The sequence below is a fragment of the Hyperolius riggenbachi genome, chromosome 4, assembly GCF_040937935.1.
Source record: "Hyperolius riggenbachi isolate aHypRig1 chromosome 4, aHypRig1.pri, whole genome shotgun sequence".
Lineage (NCBI taxonomy): Eukaryota > Metazoa > Chordata > Amphibia > Anura > Hyperoliidae > Hyperolius > Hyperolius riggenbachi.
In genome coordinates, this window is record NC_090649.1 from 21578592 (window position 1) to 21602548 (window position 23957).

General features: G+C 46.4%; 1 protein-coding gene across 1 annotated transcript; it reads left to right on the forward strand.

Moving 5' to 3' along the window:
* The first annotated feature begins 262 nt into the window (after positions 1 to 262).
* LOC137504570 (uncharacterized) lies at positions 263 to 7580 on the forward strand. Its single transcript, XM_068233151.1, has 3 exons — positions 263 to 516; positions 756 to 7238; positions 7478 to 7580. Exon 2 carries the CDS (start codon positions 1075 to 1077, stop codon positions 6772 to 6774), a length of 5700 nt encoding a protein of 1899 aa, XP_068089252.1. The 5' UTR covers positions 263 to 516; positions 756 to 1074; the 3' UTR covers positions 6775 to 7238; positions 7478 to 7580.
* Positions 7581 to 23957: the final 16377 nt, after the last annotated feature.

Below are 23957 nucleotides of genomic sequence, written 5' to 3' on the forward strand. Positions count from 1 at the left end.
AGGCAGCGCAGCTCTGCCTCTATGCGCGTCAATCAGCCAGGATCGCCGCCTCTCCCCCGCCCTTCTCAGTCTTCCTTCACTGAGAGGGGCGGGGGAGAGGCGGAGATATGCGCTGATTGATGCACATACAGGCGGCAGCAAAATACATGACCAAGAAAGTCGTGGATTTTTCCTGCCGAGTAAGGGGTGAGTTTGGGGTGATTGAGGGGGTTTTCAGCCGTGGTTCTGCTGCATTTTAAGAGGGACAATAATGTTTGTCATGTCTTGCAGACATCTTTCAGTGAAATGTGTGCTAATCCATACAGGATTTATCCTGTGTTAAAATGAGGTAGGACAGCGCCACCTATTGACCACTACATTACATTGTTCTAAGTTAAGTTCAGCCTTTCTGTTACTCCTCCTCCTCTGTGACCTCATGCACCAGACAAGAAGGGAGTAGCCTTCTAGAAGCTGCCATTTTCACATGCTCTCTGCTGAGGAATCTTCTCCGTGCTTCCACTAAAGGCTGCATAGCCGGTAAGGCATTCTTTTTAGTTGTTTTTTATGAATCTGCATGATTATTACTAGCTGTAGGCATGCAGTATGTGTATTTCTGTGTAGGCAACTAGTTAGTTGTTTTCTGTATAGTGAGGCCTAGTCAGCTATCCATGCAGCCATGTTGCTGTGTGCACTAGTCTATCTACTGTATGCTGATATGTGATATGTTTATATGCAGTTCATGTACTTATTGCATCCTTTCTGTTATTTGTTTACAGTTTCACACCAACTTACTTCAGCTCATTAAAGCTACAGATCATTACCTGGTCTCAATTTATTGAGTAGTAGGAGGGTGTTTATCTGCCTGCTAAGCTCCATACACGCCCCAGGGGTACACGTGGTAGTGAGGACAGGACAGTGAAACGGCTGCTACCCGCGAGTGGAACCAGACCGGCTAGCTTCCCAGCCAGTGAAACGCTGCTACCCAGTGAGTGGAAAATAAGATACTGACTACAGAGACAGCTATACTACCACGCAGCTACGTGCATATCAGTACGCAGCAGTCTCTACACAGTCAAGATCCTTAACAGCAGCATCATGTCAGAAAGCCAAACTTCTTCTTACAAGACAAGGTCTAAAGTCAGTCGCTCTACAAGATCCTCATCAGTCAGCAATGCGGCCGCCATTGCTCGCGCAGAAGCTGAAGCTGCAAAAGCACGTGCTGCCTTCGCAGAGCAAGAGATGCAGCTAAAGCTGCAACAAGCGACACTTGAAACTGAAAGGGCAAAACAGCAAGCAGCACTAGAGAAGCTCTCAGCACAGAGGGAAGCTGCTGCAGCTATTGCCAAAGCAGAAGCCTTAGAAGCACTCATCCACCCAGACGACGAAAGACACAGCAGGCCAGCCAGCCTTGATCTCGCCCATCAGGATCCCCTGCAGCGCACTTCAGATTATGTCCATCGACATTCCAGAATGATCGACTCTTTCCTGTCAATGGAAGATGCTCAACGGGACCTCATCGACAGATCTCATCAAACTCAATTCACAGCCCAGACAGAAAACCAGAATAAGCCTCCAGCCAGCAAGCCAGAAGTCAATATAGAAAATGAACTGATTTCAGAGCACCTGCCACCACGTCCGGAACTTCAACCGGCACATAACGTTCCAGGAACTTCTCCTTACACGCCAAATAGGTATGAGACATTTCGACCAAAACGAGAGACTACTGACAGGTATGATTACACACCACTTTCTCACTATGGCAACACACCACCATCTTTCCCTGCTCCTGCTCAAACCAGCATGGACATTGTTAAGTTCCTCACACGGCGTGAGCTGGTTGCCAAGGGACTTGTGAAGTTTGATGATCACCCTGAGAGTTATAGGGCCTGGCGGTCCTCCTTTAAGAACACAATTAAAGATGTTGAACTGTCCCCTAGTGAGGAGATGGACCTCTTAGCTAAGTGGCTAGGGACTGCATCTGCTGAGCATGTAAAAAGAATCAGGTCCATTAACATAAGAAACCCAGCAGCTGGACTAAAAATGGTTTGGGACAGACTTGATGAATGTTATGGTTCAGTGGAGGCTATAGAAAACTCTTTGTTTAAAAGGATAGAAGATTTCCCTAAAATAGCTTCCAAAGGCTTGCAGAAACTCAGGGAACTTAGTGACTTGTTAATGGAACTTCAGGTAGCCAAATCTGAAGGTGATCTGTCAGGCCTTGCATATTTTGACACTGCCAGAGGTGTTAACCTCATAGTACAAAAGTTAACCCCTGGCTTACAAAATGAGTGGGTTAAATGTGGTTCTAACTATAAGAAAAAATACCATGTTTCATTTCCTCCATTTTCTGTGTTTGTAGACTTTATACATGATCAGGCTAAGATAAGAAATGATCCTAGTTTTGATTTTGCACTAACATGTACTTCTGTTCCAGGTCTTCCTTCACACAAAGCTTCAGTGGCAGTTCACAAGACTGAACTGTCTTCCCCAGACTCTCCCCACAGGTTTGCTGGCTCCTCCCAGGCAGCAAACAAAGTTAGAGACCCTGGTAAGCAGTGTCCTATACACAGAAGGCCACATTCTCTGCTGAAATGTAGAGACTTTAGAGAGAAACCCATTGAGGAACGTAAAGCCTTTCTTAGAGAGAATAGCATCTGTTACAAGTGCTGCTCATCCACCACTCACTTTGCCAAGAACTGCAAGTTTAGTGAAAATTGTAAAGAATGTGATAGCACAGATCACAACACAGCACTACATCCTGGACCAGCTCCATGGACTTTACAACATACTCACAGCACAACCGAGCATGGCGGGGAGGAGGGTGACACTCCTACAGTTACATTAGAGGTCACTCCACAGTGCACAGAGGTCTGCAAAGGAGCCACAGGTGGAAGATCCTGCTCCAAAATGTGTCTAGTCCGAGTCTACCCAGCAGAACAAAGGGACAAAGCAGTCAAAATGTATGCCATTCTAGATGATCAAAGCAATGGGTCTCTAGCCCACCCAACCTTCTTTGATATATTCAATGTTAAAGGCCCCAGCTCTCCATACTCACTAAGGACTTGTGCAGGAATTGTGGAGACGGCGGGGAGAAGAGCATCTGGCTTCCAGATCGAAGCTATAGATGGAAGCATCTGCTTGCCCTTACCAACTCTAATAGAGTGCAACCAGATTCCTGATCATAGATCTGAAATTCCTACTCCAGATGTCGCATTACATCATGCACACTTGAAGCGTATAGCCCACCTGATCCCAGAACTTGATCCACAGGCTAAGATAATCTTGCTACTCGGGAGGGATATCCTACGAATCCATAAAGTGAGAAAACAAATAGATGGTTCCCATGATGCTCCTTATGCTCAGAAGCTAGACCTAGGATGGGTCATAATAGGAGAGGTCTGCCTAGGGCGTGTGCACAAGCCAGATTCAGTTCATAGTATGTTCACAAGCACACTAGCAAGTGGGCGCCCCTCACTTTTCCAACCATGTGTCAACAACTTTCTCATAAAGGAGCTACCATGTGCCTCCCATCTACCTTGTCCCTTCACAGATGTCTCTAGTGACAAAGATGCCTGTGACAGTGACCAAGACCACTTAGGATGCACAGTCTTCCAGAGGTCAAAAGATGATAATCGGGTGGCACTATCTATTGAAGACAAGAAATTCTTGGAAATAATGGAACAAGACTTTGTGAAGGACAGCACTAACAGTTGGGTTGCACCCCTTCCTTTCAGAACTCAGAGAAGACGCCTACCTAACAACAAAGTACAAGTGCTTAAACGTTTCTCTTCTCTCAGACGTAACTTCCAAAGAAAGCCAGAAATGAGAGAACACTTCTTTTCTTTCATGCAGAAAATATTTGAGAACAATCATGCAGAGATTGCCCCACCCCTTAAAGGTCCTGAAGAATGCTGGTACCTGCCAATTTTTGGAGTATATCATCCAAAGAAGCCAGGTCAGATCAGAGTAGTGTTTGACTCTAGCGCCAAATTTGAAGGCATCTCCCTAAACGATGTGCTGCTGACAGGCCCTGACCTGAATAACAAGCTACTGGGGGTACTTTTCCGTTTCCGCAAGGACACTGTCGCTCTGATTGCCGACATCCAACAGATGTTTCATTGCTTCCTTGTTAAGGAGAAGGATAGAAACTTCCTCAGATTCCTCTGGTTTAAAGACAATGATCCTTCAAAGGACATCATAGAGTATCGCATGAGAGTGCACATCTTTGGGAACAGCCCCTCACCTGCAGTTGCTATATATGGACTCAGACGTTCTGCTCAAGAAGGAGAGAGAGAATATGGGTTGGACACAAGACAGTTTGTAGAAAGAGACTTCTATGTAGATGACTGTTTGAAATCATTACCTTCTAATGACTCTGCAATCAGTCTCCTCAAAAGAGCCCAAGACATGCTTGCCTGCTCCAACTTGAGACTTCACAAGATTGCTTCAAACAGCAAAGAAGTTATGGAAGCCTTCCCTTCTGAAGATCATTCTAATGACCTAAGGGACTTGGATCTGGGGTCAGAAACTTTACCAGTCCAACGTAGCCTTGGACTTCTCTGGGACTTAAAATCTGACACCTTCACCTTTCAAGTTAGCAAGGAAGAAAAACCTTTTACTCGCAGAGGTGTCCTATCTGCAATCAACAGCCTATATGACCCTTTGGGATTTGCGGCTCCTGTCACTATCCAGGGTAAGGCCTTGCTCAGAGATTTAACCCGTGAACCTACTGACTGGGATGTTCCATTGCCTCCTGACAAGAAGAATCTGTGGGTGGAATGGAGAAACTCTCTAGCAGCTCTGTCTAGCCTTAAAGTTGCACGCACATATGCTCCTGTGCCATCTACAGATGTCCAAGATCATACACTTTGTGTATTTTCTGATGCTTCAGTTAAAGCCATATCTGCTGTCGCTTATCTTAGAACCATAGACATTAAAGGACAATGCCACATTGGCTTTGTTATGGGCAAAGCAAAACTTGCACCACAGCCTGAGCACACGATACCCAGACTTGAACTTTGTGCAGCAGTCCTAGCTGTTGAAATGGCTGAGCTAATCACATCTGAGATTGACATTGACCTTAAAAAGGCTGAATTCTACACAGACAGCAAAGTAGTCTTAGGCTACATCAACAACGAGTCCAGACGATTCTATGTTTATGTCAACAACAGGGTGCTGCGGATTAGGAAATCCACCAGTCCAGAACAGTGGCATTATGTGTCCACTGACAACAATCCTGCGGACCACGCTACAAGAGCTGTTGCAGCAAGTCATCTCAAAAATACAACTTGGTTCACAGGTCCTGCATTCTTGTGTAATTCCACTCCAGCAGTTCACCAGAACAACATGTTTGAACTAGTGGATGAAGACTCAGACACTGAGATCCGTCCACAAGTGTCTGCACTTCACACAGTGACACTCTTCAAGTCCTTTGAATCTCATCGCTTCAAGAGATTCTCTACCTGGAAATCACTTGTTAGAGCCATTACCTGTCTAGCTCACATAGCCCGATCTTTTCAAAGAACCAATTCGAATGATGCTAAGAAGTGTAAAGGTTGGCACCACTGTCAAGAGGTATACACCATAGCAGAACTCCAACACTCCAAGAACTTCATCATTCGCACTGTACAGCAGGAAATCTACACCAAAGAGATTGCCTGTATCACTAACAGCAAGTCTATCCCTAAAGACAGCTCTTTAAAGAAACTTGACCCATTCCTTGACAAATACGGTCTCCTGAGAGTAGGAGGTCGTCTTAAGCAAGCAAGTCTAGAGCCTGATGAAAGGAATCCTCTGATAATTCCCGGTCATCATCATGTTACAAGATTGATTGTACAACACTACCACATCCAAGTCAAGCACCAAGGAAGACTGTTTACAGAAGGAGCTTTACATACTGCTGGATTGTGGATAGTTGGGGCAAAGAGATGTGTGAGTAGCATCATCTTCAGTTGCATCACATGCCGTAAACTTCGTGGTATGCTACAAACACAGAAGATGGCTAATCTGCCTGCTGATAGACTCAGTATGGATCCTCCTTTCACCAATGTTGGACTTGACGTATTTGGGCCTTGGTCCGTCACAGCACGTCAAACTAGAGGCGGTCAAGCAAACAGTAAACGCTGGGCAGTCATATTCACCTGTATGACCATCAGAGCTGTTCACATTGAAGTCATTGAATCTATGGATACTTCAAGCTTTATCAACGCCCTTAGACGTTTTATTGCAATCAGAGGTCCTGTGAAGCACATTCGATCTGACAGAGGCACCAATTTCATTGGAGCTGCTAAAGAACTACAGATCTCTTCCAATATTGATGCCAAGGCTGTGGAAAGATACCTGAGTGATCAGGACTGCACTTGGACTTTCAACCCACCTCACTCCTCTCACATGGGTGGAGCTTGGGAAAGGATGATCGGCATAGCCCGAAGAATCTTGGATTCCATCTTTCTACAAGCAGGAACTGCAAGACTCACTCACGAGAGCCTGGTAACCTTCATGGCTGAAGTCACAGCTATCATCAATGCTAGACCTCTGACTCCAGTTCTTAGTGATCCAGAAGAACCATTTCTTCTCACTCCTGCAACCCTCCTTACCCAAAAGACTGGGAAAGTGAGTCCTCCTCCTGGTGAGTTCAGCACTAAAGACATGTACAAACGTCAATGGAAACAAGTGCAGTGCCTTGCTGACACATTCTGGGACAGATGGAAGAAACAATACATCTCTACTTTGCAACCACGGAACAAGTGGCAGACTGCAAGGCCCAACCTGAACCCGGAGATGTTGTACTTCTAAAGGACTGCCAATTGCAGAGAAATGAGTGGCCTCTAGGACTTGTCACCAAGACGTTTCCAAGTGAGGACGGAAATGTCCGCAAAGTAGAAGTAAAGGTCTGCAGACAGCAAGAGACCAAGTTGTTTCTCAGACCAGTGTGTGAACTCATTCTCTTATTATCCCCTACTGAATGATAGTGGTATCTGTTGATACCAGACGGGGAGTGTCATGTCTTGCAGACATCTTTCAGTGAAATGTGTGCTAATCCATACAGGATTTATCCTGTGTTAAAATGAGGTAGGACAGCGCCACCTATTGACCACTACATTACATTGTTCTAAGTTAAGTTCAGCCTTTCTGTTACTCCTCCTCCTCTGTGACCTCATGCACCAGACAAGAAGGGAGTAGCCTTCTAGAAGCTGCCATTTTCACATGCTCTCTGCTGAGGAATCTTCTCCGTGCTTCCACTAAAGGCTGCATAGCCGGTAAGGCATTCTTTTTAGTTGTTTTTTATGAATCTGCATGATTATTACTAGCTGTAGGCATGCAGTATGTGTATTTCTGTGTAGGCAACTAGTTAGTTGTTTTCTGTATAGTGAGGCCTAGTCAGCTATCCATGCAGCCATGTTGCTGTGTGCACTAGTCTATCTACTGTATGCTGATATGTGATATGTTTATATGCAGTTCATGTACTTATTGCATCCTTTCTGTTATTTGTTTACAGTTTCACACCAACTTACTTCAGCTCATTAAAGCTACAGATCATTACCTGGTCTCAATTTATTGAGTAGTAGGAGGGTGTTTATCTGCCTGCTAAGCTCCATACACGCCCCAGGGGTACACGTGGTAGTGAGGACAGGACAATGTTAATGAGGTTTTTAAAATAAAAACCTAATTTTTGGGTGACTTCAGAGTCTCTTTAAAGGCATTTTATTTACACATTTAACACTTCTTTTTTTACCTTGTATCCACTAGCAATAGCATGTATGGGGACTTTGCTATTCACCGACAAACTCGGCACGAAATTACACATAAATTAGGCGTAGATTCATGTGTTAATTTCATATGTTGTTGTAAGCATTCATATTAATTACTTTTTTCCCTGAAATGTTGCTTTACGATTACAATGTGTAATTACGCATAGGCATAATTTCTGCTCATCACTAATCAGGATTCCAAAGATGACGCCAATGTCCTGTGACAAAATGACCAGGCTCCAGAACAATGGCTGCAAACTGGCATGGCTGCAGATAGTGAGCCGCTGGGCTAAAAGGAATGAAGTGTACATCTCATATCTCAACTACATTTACTAGTCACATGTTATTGTACAATTACAGCCCTATGCCAGGGGCAAGAGCAATCCTCGGTGGATCTTTGTGGCCATGCATATAATAATGTTGAAAAGGACACCAAGATATACCATAGTCGATATTCAACTTATGGTTTAGTAAAATTGGTGCCAGGATATGCCATAAAATATAGTTTTATAAAAAGCGATAAAATATTGGTTAATTGACTGATATTGTACTACTTAATTCATAGAGTAAAATATCTGTAATATTTACTGATACTTTACTATGAGTTAACTCTTGCTACTCTTCCTAACCTTAACCCCCTTGGTGGTGCGTAACATTAACACCCCCCCCACCCCAGTGATACCTAACCTTAATCCCCAGTTGTGCCTGACCTTAACCCCCCCAGTGGTGCCTAACCTTAACTTCCCCTGGTGGTGCCTTACCTTAACCCCCCCCCCCCCCCAGTGGTGCCTAACCTTAACTTCCCCTGGTGGTGCCTTACCTTAACCCCCTGGTGGTGCCTAACATTAACAACCCCCCCCCCCGGTGGTTCCTAATCTCAACACCCCCCCCCCCCCCCCCCCGTGATGCCTAACCTTGACCACCCTTGTGTTCCCTAACCTTTAACCTCTCCATGGTGCCTAACCTTAGTTCCCCCAGGTGTTGCCTAACCTTAACCCCCTGTGGTGCCTAACATTAATCATACCTGGTGGTGCCTAGCATTAACCCCCCTGCTGCCTAATCTTAACCCCCCAGTGATGCCTAACCTTAACCCCCCAGTGATGCCTAACCTTAACCCCCCAGTGGTGCCTAACTGTAACCCCCCAGTGGTGCCTAACCTTAGTTCCCCCTGGTGGTGCCTAACCTTAATCCCCTGGTGGTGTGTAACCTAAACCCCCAAGAGTGATGCCAAACTTTAACCTCCCCCGGTGGTGTCTAGCCTCAACCCCCCTCTGGTGGTGCATACCCTGAAAGGATACACGAGGTGAAGACAATAATAGCAGATGTGCTTACCTGGGGCTTCCTCCAGCCCCTAGAAGCCTATGTGTCCCTTACTACAGCTCCGCTCTCGGCCATTCTCCTGGATTCCCTTTTATAGCAGCTCCTGTACATGCCCAATCCTGGAAACACTACTCGTGGGCACGGTCCCCTGGCCGGGTGCATTCTGCCCAGGCTCAGTACTTCTGCGCCCTTTTTATACAGTTGGTTGAGACTATTCCAGTACAATTCAGTCCTCAACATTTGTGCCATCAGAAAACCTGGGCATCCCTCAGATTGAAAGGGGAGACGTCTCTGAAAACCCACCTCTGTGTGTCTGAACTCTGTGAGTGTGCAATAATACAGTTATAACAGTCACATTACCTGTGGATATTTGTAGATCCCACTTACTCCAGCTATAGAGAGTGATGGTGAAGACTCCAAGTGTCCAATGAAAGCCACCACTTTGCTCTTTTGGTTACAGCTGTAATTAGGCACGGCCTCCTCCACCCCGGATATTATACTCAGAGCACTCTGCACAGCTAGGTCTTCTAACATGCAGGCGTCATATATCATGTATCCCAGCGTGATGTTAGGCAGGAGGACAGGTCTACTGTTTATTTCTTCTACAGCAAACATGAAGGCCAGGAGATGCCGCAGATAATGAGCAGTTGGCCTAAAAGTAATAAAAGTGCACGTCTCAAATCTCAACTACATTCATTAGTCAAAGATTACTGTACATTTACAGCCCCATTGGTTCCAAGACAATGAGCTAGTCCTTAACACTAGAGATGTCGCGAACATAGAATTTTCTGTTTGCGATCGCGAACTTCCGCAAAATGTTTGTGACCAGGCGAATATGGCAAACCACAAACACTGGTCCACATGACAGCCCAGGGGCCCCAGGTCTCTCTCACTCACTGGGGCCCCCAAACCACCATGCGACACCTAGAGGAAAGTGCGGGCAAGCCCTGGACCTCTCACCTCCAGGGAACTCACCCCACCACCTCTAAACTGAATGCCAACTGCAACAGACACAATTGCTAACTTCCAGTCAGAGCAATATCCTGCCTCTATCTGGCCAACAGACGCTTGTCAGCCAATCAGGTGCACTGTCATACACCCTTTGCCTGCTGTACCATACCTAGCAGGAATTACATAGATTAGCATTCAGGTGGGAGGCTTCGGTTGGACGCAATCGTAAATTGCGTCGTTTAACAGGGACGCCCCGTGTAGGCACATCTCCCACACGGTCCCCTCCCTAACCACTCACCTGTCAACCGCATCGTAGAAGCTGCAAAAAATAAAATTTAAAATCACAAACACTGGTCCACATGACAGCCCAGGGGCCCCAGGTCTCTCTCACTCACTGGGGCCCCCAAACCACCATGCGACACCTAGAGGGAAGTGCAGGCAAGCCCTGAACCTCTCACCTCCAGGGAACTCACCCCACCACCTCTAAACTGGGCTGTCATGTGGACCAGTGTTTGTGATTTTAAATTTTATTTTTTGCAGCTTCTACGATGCGGTTGACAGGTGAGTGGTTAGGGAGGGGACCGTGTGGGAGATGTGCCTACACGTGGCGTCCCTGTTAAACGACGCAATTTACGATTGCGTCCAACCGAAGCCTCCCACCTGAATGCCAATCTATGTAATTCCTGCTAGGTATGGTACAGCAGGCAAAGGGTGTATGACAGTGCACCTGATTGGCTGACAAGCGTCTGCTGGCCAGATAGAGGCAGGATATTGCTCTGACTGGAAGTTAGCAATTGTGTTTGTTGCAGTTGGCATTCAGTTTAGAGGTGGTGGGGTGAGTTCCCTGGAGGTGAGAGGTCCAGGGCTTGCCCGCACTTCCCTCTAGGTGTCGCATGGTGGTTTGGGGGCCCCAGTGAGTGAGAGAGACCTGGGGCCCCTGGGCTGTCATGTGGACCAGTGTTTGTGATTTTAAATTTTATTTTTTGCAGCTTCTACGATGCGGTTGACAGGTGAGTGGTTAGGGAGGGGACCGTGTGGGAGATGTGCCTACACGTGGCGTCCCTGTTAAACGACGCAATTTACGATTGCGTCCAACCGAAGCCTCCCACCTGAATGCTAATCTATGTAATTCCTGCTAGGTATGGTACAGCAGGCAAAGGGTGTATGACAGTGCACCTGATTGGCTGACAAGCGTCTGCTGGCCAGATAGAGGCAGGATATTGCTCTGACTGGAAGTTAGCAATTGTGTTTGTTGCAGTTGGCATTCAGTTTAGAGGTGGTGGGGTGAGTTCCCTGGAGGTGAGAGGTCCAGGGCTTGCCCGCACTTCCCTCTAGGTGTCGCATGGTGGTTTGGGGGCCCCAGTGAGTGAGAGAGATCTGGGGCCCCTGGGCTGTCATGTGGACCAGTGTTTGTGATTTTAAATTTTATTTTTTGCAGCTTCTATGATGCGGTTGACAGGTGAGTGGTTAGGGAGGGGACCGTGTGGGAGATGTGCCTACACGGGGCGTCCCTGTTAAACGACGCAATTTACGATTGCGTCCAACCGAAGCCTCCCACCTGAATGCTAATCTATGTAATTCCTGCTAGGTATGGTACAGCAGGCAAAGGGTGTATGACAGTGCACCTGATTGGCTGACAAGCGTCTGCTGGCCAGATAGAGGCAGGATATTGCTCTGACTGGAAGTTAGCAATTGTGTTTGTTGCAGTTGGCATTCAGTTTAGAGGTGGTGGGGTGAGTTCCCTGGAGGTGAGAGGTCCAGGGCTTGCCCGCACTTCCCTCTAGGTGTCGCATGGTGGTTTGGGGGCCCCAGTGAGTGAGAGAGATCTGGGGCCCCTGGGCTGTCATGTGGACCAGTGTTTGTGATTTTAAATTTTATTTTTTGCAGCTTCTATGATGCGGTTGACAGGTGAGTGGTTAGGGAGGGGACCGTGTGGGAGATGTGCCTACACGGGGCGTCCCTGTTAAACGACGCAATTTACGATTGCGTCCAACCGAAGCCTCCCACCTGAATGCTAATCTATGTAATTCCTGCTAGGTATGGTACAGCAGGCAAAGGGTGTATGACAGTGCACCTGATTGGCTGACAAGCGTCTGCTGGCCAGATAGAGGCAGGATATTGCTCTGACTGGAAGTTAGCAATTGGGAATATGGCAAACCGCCATAGACTTTAATGGGCAAGTGTATTTTAAAACCTACAAAGACTGTTTCTGGCCACAAAAGTGATGGGAAAGTTGTTTTAAGGGGTCTAACACCTGGGCTGTGGCATGCCAGAGGGGGAGCCACAGAATATTACGGAGTTGACGCAAAGTTGTGTTTTAATCCCTAAAGGGCAGAAATCACATTATGCCCAGCTCTGGGTGTCAGTGGGCTGTGGAGTGTCTCACACAGAGGGATACAATAGGACTATCAGAATATAGTGAAATAATAATGCACTGCAGTGATTCTGTGCCTGTAACTGAATGAGGCAACAGCAGTAGTGTGCACACAGCTCTGGGTGTCAGTGGGCTGTGGAGTGTCACACACAAAAAAAACACAGGAGACCGATGTGCTAGCCCTCAAAAGACCTCAGCTCAGCAGCAAATTAGGCTGCAGCCGCCAAGCTGTGGGGTGGCCAATGGCAACCAGGTGAGGATGGCCACAGAGCTTAGGAAGACTTTAGAAAAACAAAAACTGCCATAACGGAGTGGGCAGAGTTTCTAACATTAATGAATTATGGGTGAATAAGTGTAACACCGACCGATCCTGGCAGCAATAGTAGAGAGTCTTACATTGTAGGAGAGCCTTACTTTGTAGCATTTTACACTGTTGTTCTTTTTTAAAGTGACTCTGAAGCAACAAAAGTGCCCCTAGGGGGTACTTACCTTGGGAGGGGGAATCTTCTGGATCCTAAAGGTCCTTAAAAGCCTTATTCAGTCACATGTAGTGCCAGCAGTTCAGCAACCAGAGGTGGTGATGTGTGCTTTTGAGGGAGAGACATGATGAGCAGTGCTGCATCCTCCTCCAGAGCAAAGAGACCCAGTGAAAGAGATACTGACATATCTGGGATGGATCTTTAGTGACCGTGAGTCTCTACATAAATTACAAAGGCCGTTTGTGAACTGGAGGCAAGGGGAGGAGGAGCCATTGCTGCCGTTTGCTAATGCACTGCAGGACATTATGGCAGCTGCAAAAAAGAAAAGACACCTTAGGGCGACATGTGCGGCAGAAGCCCAATGTATGTTTAAAGGATACCCGAACTGGCATGTGACATGATGAGATAAACATGTGTATGTACAGTGCCTAACACACAAATAACTATTCTGTGTTCTTTTTTTTTTCTTTCTCTGCCTGAAAGAGTTAAGTATCAGGTATGTAAGTGGCTGACTCAGTCATGACTCAGACAGGAAGTGACTATAGTGTGACCCTCGCTGATAAGAAATTCCAACAATAAAACACTTTCCTAGCAGAAAATGGCTTCTAAGAGCAAGAAAGAGATAAAAAGGGGAAAATCTTATCAGTGAGGGTCACATTGTAGTCACTTCCTGTCTGAGTCAGGACAGAGTCAGCCACTTACATACCTGATATTTAACTATAAAAAGAAAAAAAGGAACACAGCATAGCTATTTGTGTGCTAGCCACTGTACATACACATGTCTATCTCATTATGTCACATTTCAGTTCGGGTATCATTTAAAGGAGCAGTTCCTCCAGGGACTCTGGTCATGGAGAGTGAAGGAGAAACTTGCCAGTAATAAAAATATTCCTTTCTCAGAGTTACTCAGTCTGGCCACTGCTCCTCAGGGGAGGAAGATGCAGTGACATCACCAAAGTCATGGGTGGAGGCAAGAGAGAGAGTGACATCACCAAAGTCATGGCTGGAGGCAAGAGAGAGACAGGGGTGTGGACTACTTGTGGCACTGCTGACCATGATTTGCAGAACATCTACAAGAGGTGGTCAGAAATATAACAGCTTCTATGAATCAACTACAGGAGCAGATGCGTACGTACAAAAAGGGCGCCCGGACAAAAAGGGTGCGGGGTGTAAACGCTAATTAATAATTAATCATTAATAGGCTTTATAAAAATAGTGTGCTATATCTCGTTTACAAATAATGTTTTACAAAATTATAAATCATTAAATAATGTTTATAAAATCGGCAATTGTGAAAACGTTAATCTTCCCTGTTTCAAAAGTTAAACTTATAATTACGTTTATTAAAAAAACAATAATATATGTTTAATTGTTATAATTGTATATTATTGTGAATAACCTTCATTTATGGTTTGTTCTTATAATAAAATCTGAAAATATTCTTTATAACAATGATATAAATATAACTACGTTCGTAATAAGTGTTGTAAAACATTAGTAATTATTACTAAAATTTTACTAAAACTATACCTAAGCCTACTCTCACACAGAACCAGGGGCGTAGCAATAGGGGGTGCAGAGGTAGCGACTGCATCGGGGCCCCTTGGGCCAGAGGGGCCCGAAAGGGCCCTCCCTCAACTACAGTATTAGCTCTCTATTGGTCCTGTGCTCATAATAATCACTTCTATAGATACTTTAAATAGTGGAAATCATTAACAAGCTGTTCTCCATCCCCTTCTTGCACCTCTTATATTGTGGTTGTCCTTGGCAGGTTTTGGTGCGCTGGATCAATTGTTATGTATAGAGTGCTTGGGGGGCCCCATTGTAAAACTTGCATCGGGGCCCAAAGCTCCTTAGCTACGCCACTGCACAGAACCCTCCCTGTACCTATCCCTAACCCCTAGACCCCCCTGGTGGTGCCTAAACCTAAGACCCCCCTGGTGGTGCCTAAACCTAAGACCCCCCCTGGTGGTGCCTAAACCTAAGACCCCCCTGGTGGTGCCTAGACCTAAGACCCCCCTGGTGGTGCCTAAACCTAAGACCCCCCTGGTGGTGCCTAAACCTAAGACCCCCCCCCCCTTTATTATGTGGATAATAATGTTTTACTAATTGTGGCTGCAAAAAATATATTGCAATTTACGTTACGTACTGATCGCTTTATTTTGTGAATAATAATGTTTTACAAACAGTAAGGGATAAAACTTTAAATAATGTTTTAATTAGTTAAATTAGATAAATATGTTTAGTATTTTTATAAACGTTATTCGGCATGGGTGCATTTTATAAACGTAAATCACCACAAGCACACTTATAAATCATTAAAAATCTCCGGGCGCCGTTTGTAAACTTTATTTATTTCCGGAGCCCTTTTTTCCTGCTCGGCGCCCATTAAACGTTATTTATTATGAGAGTGAATGGCGGCGCCCTTTTTGTCCACTAGCTGCCTACGCCCTTTTTTCCCGCTTTCGCCTGTTACAACTGGAGTACCAGAAGAAGCAGAGTGAAGCTCTACCAGCAAGGCATAGGATGGGCAGTACCGAATACTATGTGTCCTATCTCATACTTCTCACAAGTCCTGTATGTGCCAAATCCAAATCCAGGCACAACACAGTCGTACTCAACAAATAAACATGATTCTGATTCTGCATAAAGCTATGAATTATTGGATATTGACTGGTTGAGTGTTGTTTGCATACTATAGTAAACAGGAGTGGGTGGATCCTACCCTTTTGGCACACTCACAGTCTTGTCCTGCAGAATGTTTTGTTGATGCTCCACAGAGTCTTAAAGGGAACCTGAAGTGATAGGGATATGGAGGCTGCCATATTTATTTCCTGTTATACCCATACCAGTTGTCTGACTTTCCTGCTAATCTATTTGGCTGCAGAAGTGTCTAAATCACACCAGAAACAAGTATGCAGCTAATCTTGTCAGATCTGACAATAATGCCAGAAACACCTGATCTGCTGCATGCTTGTTCAGAGTCTATGGCTAAAAGTATATAGGTGGCCACTAACGGTCCAATTTTTAGTGAAAAATTGTTCGCGTGATCAAAAATTCTGATCGGATTAGTTGTAAATAATCTCTGTTGATGAGCACAATCGATTAGGAGTGATTATAAACATAGTCATCCGATTGGATTTTCATCAAACCGAAATTTGGATTTTCTTGTTGGTTGTGATGGGAAGCAAAGATTGGTTCACTGATGGTGTAGTGAATGATTTTTCTTCTGATCAGACTTATCTGATCCCTCTAACAATATTTCGCTAGAATTTGGATCGTTAGTGGCTATCTTTAGAGGCACAGGATCAGCAGGATAACCAGGCAACTGGTATTGTTTAATAGGAATTAAATATGGCAGCCTCCACATACCTTTTGCTACAGTTGTGCTTCAACCAATTGGATGCCAATTGGCAGTCGCAAGGTGGCTCCGACAGGACCGCCTAACGCCAAAAGGTGTCAAGTCCTCTGGGAGGAGAACTCCGCTCCGAGATAAGCCTGCCAGTCCGTGATCGTGGCTGGCAGGCCATTAGGAGTAAAAAATCCTGCTATTTTGCTTTGCACAGGAGGGGTGTCTCTAGCCATTTTGTCACTCCAGGCGAGAAAACCTGTGGCAATCTTTCACCAGAAAATAATCATAACGCAGCAATGATTCACTTAAAATAATCGTACTGCAACAATCTTTCACCAGAAAATAATCATAACGCAGCAATGATTCACTTAAAATAATCGTACTGCGGCAATCTTTCACCAGAAAATAATCATAACGCAGCAATGATTCACTTAAAATAAACGTAATGCGGCAATCTTTCACCAGAAAATAATCATAACGCAGCAATGATTCGCCATAAAATAATCGTAATGTGGCCAGCATTCACCAGAAAATAATCGTAATGCGGCAGAGTTCACCAGAAAATTATCGTAATGTGGCCAGCGTTCCCCAGAAAATAATCTTATGTGGCCAGCGTTCCCCAGGAAATAATCGTAATGTTGCCAGCGTTCCCCAGGAAATAATCGTATGTGGCAAGCGTTCCCCAGGAAATAATCGTAATGTTGCCAGCGTTCCCCAGGAAATAATCTTAATGTGGCAGCGTTCCCCAGAAAACAATCGTATGTGGCCAGCGTTCCCCAGGAAATAATCGTAATGTTGCCAGCGTTCTCCAGGATATAATCGTAATGTGGCCAGCGTTCCCCAGAAAATTATCCTAATGCGGGCAGTGTTTCACTAAACCTGTAATAAGAAAAGTATTTACTCACCTGCAGAAGACTCCTCTCCCTGGGCGCAGATCCCCCGACCGACGATCTATCTGCAGCGGCGGCGAGCACGTGTGACAGGCGGCTGGCAGAGTTAGGGGCAGCGCCGACGTGTCAACAAACTAGCGTGCGACGATCGCACGCTCTGCACAGAGAGGGAGAGGGGGCGGGTAGAGGGGGCGGACCAGTAGGCGGCGGCATCACACATATAAACTAATGTGCGTGCTGCTCGCTCTGAGGAGGAGAGGAAGGGGGCGGACCAGTAGGCGGCGCCGGGCACAGGCTGAGCTGCCTGTCACAGCCGGCGCCGACCTGGCTGAAAGGGAAAAAAAACCCCGCACAGAGCAGCGAGAGAGTGCCCACTTCCACCAACGGCGCCATAGGCAAAAATTTATAGTTGCCTAATGACACAGACGCCCCTGTTGCACAGCACTGCGATCGACTGCAGCACTGTACTGGGGACAGCCCTGTCACTCAGTACATAATATGGCGTCAACTCAGAATCAGTTGTATTTCATTGAGAGCAGTTTTACACCTGGCCAGAGCGTTGGGGTGTAATCCTTCGCCCACCTCGCAACACCAAAACAATCGATTCATATTACCCTGTGGAAGAGTGCGCTGACAAGGTGATATGCATAGCGCCACCCTCAAACTACCCCCCCCCCCACATGTTGCCTTACACGCCCCTTATCCTTTGATGTACTCTGTGCTGGACAGGAAGTACATCACTGGGATTTCCAGGTTCCCAGTTGTATTTGCATCGTTTCACACATGCACGCAGCCAAAACATAAAAAAAAAAAATGCATTGGCCATTGACTTCCATCCATTCCACCACCTCTGCGTCACCACAGAAGTCACACAGTAACTTTGCAGTGGGTCGGCGGCAAGTCAAAATCTTCCAGAGCAACGCAAAGCAGGTAGTGTACTGGGCCCCATACAGTTTTGTTGCTGTTGCGATACCATGTACGCAGAAAGGGTAACACAATGCAAAAAAAGTGCCTTAGGGTAAAAGGGTCCTCACTATTCCTATGAACCTCAAATGCTTTTTTCAGGGGACTTTTGTTGAAGTGTTCCTGACATGATTTGCTAGCTATATATATATATATATGTGTGTATATATATATATATATATATATATATATATATATATATATGTATATATATATATATATACCATTTTTATTTCTTTTTTCTATTTTTGTTTAACTTACTGGCTGGAGCTGTGTATGGTCCATCCTTTTTGTACAAGATCAGGATTGTCATAAAGGACAAAAGCAGAGAGCTGAATGATTCCTCCCAGCATGAGGTCTCCGGGCTCCGTCACTTGCTGGACATCATGAATGGCCTCCAGACCACACCTAGTAGGGGAGGAGCAGCATCTGACGGTGATGACAAGAAGCAGTGATACTGTCTGCAGTATTTCCTAATTATAGAAAAGAGAACACCAGAGCCATCACCGCAGAGTCACATTAACATTAACCACTTAAGGTTTTTGGACGTAAGTCTCACATCTAAATTAGTTACAGAGTAGTTCCCTGGACTTGAGAGTTACGTCCAGAACGTGCATGCATTGATCCCATTGTGAATGACTGCTGATTAACCTCCTTGGCGGTAACCCCAAGCTACAGTCGGGGCAGAAAACTGCAGCTCAAAGCGGTAACCCTGACCTGCACTCGGGGTAGCCGCCAGAGGTTCTTTGCAGAGCAATGCGCGCAGTGGCCATTTCAACTCACCTCCCGGGGGATCGTGACGTCGGCCGCCATTCTTCTTCCTCTCCTCTGAGGCTCTGCTTCCCCCTGGTGAGATTGCCATCTGTCGTCATGACGACAGCTGGCAATCTCACTATAGGGTTACCACGCCACCAGGAGGACGGAGGGTAAACTGCAGCACTGAAGCCTGGGGAGGTGAGTAAGTGCTGGGGCTGCTGCAGACTCTTTGCTGGTATGATTTTTATTTTTTTTTGCTTTTAGTGTCTAAAAGCATATGAAAAAATTGTATCACTTTTACAGTGGCGGCTCCAGGAAAATTTTTTAGGGGGTGCTATGCAGGTGCTGGACCAATTTCCGGGGGAGCTGACGACCTGCGGCGCGCGAAGCGCGCCGCGGCAAAAAATGGGTGTGGCTACAACCTGCGGCGCGCTAAGCGCGCCGTGGCGAAAAAATGGGCGTGGTCATGACCGGATGAGGGCGGGGCTAACTGTAATTTAAAGTGAACCCAGGGTGAGAGTGATATGGTGGCTGCCATATTTATTTCCTTTTAAACAATACTAGTTGCCTGGCAGCCCTGCTGATCTATTTGGCTGTAGTAGTGAACTGAATTACACCAGAAACAAGCCATGCAGCTAATCTTGTCAGTTCTGACAATATTGTCAGAAACCCCTGACCTGCTGCATGCTTGTTCAGGGTCTATGGTTGAAAGAATAAGAGGCAGAGGACCAGCACGGCAGCCAGGCAACTGGTATTGCTTAAAGGGAGATAAATATGGCAGCCTCAATATTATTCTCACCTCGGGTTCCCTTTAAAAGTGCAACGCAAAGACAGAGGGCCCAAGTTTTGGTGACCCTTTTCCCAGAAAATTCACATAATTGTGCAGGTTTTCTCAAGAAAATACACGTAATGTGAGCAGATTTTAACAAAAAACACGTCCAATGACCCCAATATGCACAATCGGTAGCAGATATGACCCCAATATGCACAATCGGTAGCAGATATGACCCCGATATGCACAATTGGTAGCAGATATGGCCCCAATATGCACAATCGGTAGCAGATATGGCCCCAATATGCACAATCGGTAGCAGATATGGTCCCAATATGCACAATCGGTAGCAGATATGGTCCCAATATGCACAATCGGTAGCAGATATGGTCCCAATATGCACAATCGGTAGCAGATATGGTCCCAATATGCACAATCGGTAGCAGATATGGTCCCAATATGCACAATCGGTAGCAGAAATGACCCCAATATGCACAATCGGTAGCAGAAATGACCCCAATATGCACAATCGGTAGCAGAAATGACCCCAATATGCACAATCGGTAGCAGAAATGACTCCAATATGCACAATCGGTAGCAGAAATGACCCCAATATGCACAATCCGTAGCAGATATGACCCCAATATGCACAATCGGTAGCAGAAATGACCCCAATATGCACAATCCGTAGCAGATATGACCCCAATATGCACAATCCGTAGCAGATATGACCCCAATATGCACAATCCGTAGCAGATATGACCCCAATATGCACAATCCATAGCAGATATGACCCCAATATGCACAATCAGCATCACCTGATAAAGAAAAGAAAAACCCATTTACTCACCTACAGCCAGAAGACCTTCTTTCCCGACCTCCTGTCCCGAGTCCCGACCTCATTGTGGCGCGCAGCGCCCGCGCGCCCACGATCCTCTTCCTTCCCGACGTCACGATGAGACTTCCTGCCTGCATGCAGAGAGCAGGGCTACGGGAAAATGGCCGCCCGAAGCCATGCACTGCAGACTCGAAGTCTGCAGAACAGGGCTCCGGGCGGCCATCTTACCGTAGCCCTGCCTGCTGCTCCGTGCTGCCGCTGTGTGAACTGACTTGGCGTCTTTTAGACGCCTGAAGTCAGTTCACTCCAGGGGGTGCTTTGGGGGTGCTTGGACAATTCTAGGGGGTGCTCGAGCACCCCCTTGCACCCCCCTGGCGCCGCCCCTGCACTTTTACACCCTAAAGTCATAAGGAATCATACCGCCAGGATCAGGGAAGGGGTACCCTGCATGGGATAGCTGAATTCCGCAATGCCAGTCACAGAAGGCATAGAGCATGGAGAGGGTAAAAGCTTTCCATGAGTGAAGGACATTTATCCACCATGGATGGTCAATGAGACATAAATGTATGCAAATAGACCAAACAAATCCCACTCAGTAGAATCTGATTGGTCCATTTTGAAGCTGAAATGTGCATAATATGGCATCAACTTAGAATCACTTGTATTTCATTGACAATCCCTATGAACCTCAAGTCCTTTCTTCTCAGAGGGAGCATTTTTTAGGGGACTTTTGTTAAATGTTCCTGCCAACCAGAGCCGGATTAAGGCCAAATGGGGCCCCAAGCAAAGTAGCAAATTTGGGCCCCCTTCTCCAAACCCTCCCCCCCCCCCCCCCCAACATTCTATGCATCAATTCAGACATGAAGCAAGAGGGATATGGAAGGCTGACCCACACACATACATTTGTACTTTTCACCGCCCAAGGCCTGCTGTCACCGCCGACCCCCCCCCCCCCCAACCTCAGCTAACAACATCCTCACCAATAACTACCCCTTCAGCGCTGCATACACAGGAATCTGTACCCTCCTGTGCCATTCGTCATCCATCCGCACCCCTCCCTTGCCTGAAGGCTAGTGATCCCTCTGTACAGCAGCAATCTCTGAATTCCCCCCCCCCTCCCTGAGAGAACATTTCAAAATCCCAAATGGGCGACAATTATTGCAAGCTATGGGAAACTTCAGGGCAATGCAGAGGCGTCCCTCTAAGGAATTATCTATATACAAATAATATCTAAGGTATCTGTTTATAGTCATGTATTTGAGAGCAAAAAACAATGGGATACTGTTTAAGCCACCCTTTGGTTTTTGCTCTTTCTAATAAACATTTTTTGGTTCACTGCAGAATTGCTTAAAGGCCCATACCAAATGTGCAATTTTTCCAATGACTGGAGATTTTTTGAGTGACAAGTGATTGTTTCTGTGATCACACGATGTTGGTACAGATGTGTGATTAAATGAGCGATGTTTGGAGATGTGCGGCGATAACGTCCGTCACAGCAGATCGGATCTTTAAGATCCTTGACGACTCCACTCAAAGTACTATGATCACTAAACTCCCCACACGCACTTGTCGTGTGCCATAACGTTTACCCGCTAGCAGGAAGATGGATTGGGGGACACTCGCCATCAAGGTACATCACTTTAATCCATCTTCCTGGGTTGTCAGGTGAGTATTCAGCTCAATGTGTACCTGAGACAAAACAACCACAAGGATTTATACTTACCTGGGGCATCTTCCAGCCCCCTGTAGTCCGTTAGCTCCCTTGCTGTCCTCCTGACTCCTTTACAGTTGCTGCTGTCAGGCCTGTAAATTCAGCGACTCGACTGAGACACAGGCCACTGCATATTCACGTTCTTGGCTGTGTGCACCCTGTGAACGTGATCCTGTTGCTGGGAGCATATTGTGCATTGACAGTTCACAAAGCTGGCCATTGCACTTACACAAAACACTCCTGGTTATGGGATCATGATGGGGGTGTGCGTAGCTGGGACCACACATGTGCCATGAACCACAATCCAGCTGGATTGCAGATTCCACCACGACAGAATGGAGGGGACCACAATGGACTACACTGCCCTAGGTAAGCATAAATACTTGTGGTCATTTTGTTTCAGTCAGCCAGGTTTACCTTAACAAAGGGAAAGGGTTAGTGAGTTTGAGTGTGGGTTACAACTAGTGTTGGGCGAACAGTGTTCGCCACTGTTCGGGTTCTGCAGAACATCACCCTGTTCGGGTGATGTTCGGGTTCGGCCGAACACCTGATGGTGTTCGGCCAAACTGTTCGGCCATATGGCCGAACTAAGAGCGCATGGCCGAACGTTACCCGAACGTTCGGCTAGCGCTGTGATTGGCCGAATGGGTCACGTGTAGTGTTGGGCGAACATCTAGATGTTCGGGTTCGGGCCGAACATGGCCGAACTCCGAACATAATGGAAGTCAATGGGGACCCGAACTTTCGTGCTTTGTAAAGCCTCCTTACATGCTACATACCCCAAATTTACAGGGTATGTGCACCTTGGGAGTGGGTACAAGAGGAAAAAAAAATTAGCAAAAAGAGCTTATAGTTTTTGAGAAAATCGATTTTAAAGTTTCAAAGGGAAAACTGTCTTTTAAATGCGGGAAATGTCTGTTTTCTTTGCACAGGTAACATGCTTTTTGTCGGCATGCAGTCATAAATGTAATACATATAAGAGGTTCCAGGAAAAGGGACTGGTAACGCTAACCCAGCAGCAGCACACGTGATGGAACAGGAGGAGGGTGGCGCAGGAGGAGAAGGCCACGCTTTGAGACACAACAACCCAGGCCTTGCATGAGGACAAGAAGCGTGCGGATAGCAATTTGCATTTTGTCGCCATGCAGTCATAAATGTAATACAGATGAGAGGTTCAATAAACAGGGACCGGAAACGCTAACCCATCACAGATGTTCATTGTTCATGTTACTTGGTTGGGGTCCGGGAGTGTTGCGTAGTCGTTTCCAATCCAGGATTGATTCATTTTAATTTGAGTCAGACGGTCTGCATTTTCTGTGGAGAGGCGGATACGCCGCCGATCTGTGACGATGCCTCCGGCAGCACTGAAACAGCGTTCCGGCATAACGCTGGCTGCCGGGCAAGCCAGCACCTCTATTGCGTACATTGCCAGTTTGTGCCAGGTGTCTAGCTTCGATACCCAATAGTTGAAGGGTGCAGATGGATTGTTCAACACAGCTACGCCATCTGACATGTAGTCCTTGACCATCTTCTCCAGGCGGTCGGTGTTGGAGGTGGATCTGCACGCTTGCTGTTCTGTGTGCTGCTGCATGGGTGTCAGAAAATTTTCCCACTCCAAGGACACTGCCGATACCATTCCCTTTTGGGCACTAGCTGCGGCTTGTGTTGTTTGCTGCCCTCCTGGTCGTCCTGGGTTTGCGGAAGTCAGTCTGTCGGCGTACAACTGGCTAGAGGAGGGGGAGGATGTCAATCTCCTCTCTAAAGTCTCCACAAGGGCCTGCTGGTATTCTTCCATTTTGACCTGTCTGGCTCTTTCTTCAA

Excerpts from the sequence above, each read along its gene's own strand:
- LOC137504570 (XM_068233151.1), top strand. The coding sequence starts at position 1,075 with ATGTCAGAAAGCCAAACTTCTTCTTACAAGACAAGGTCTAAAGTCAGT.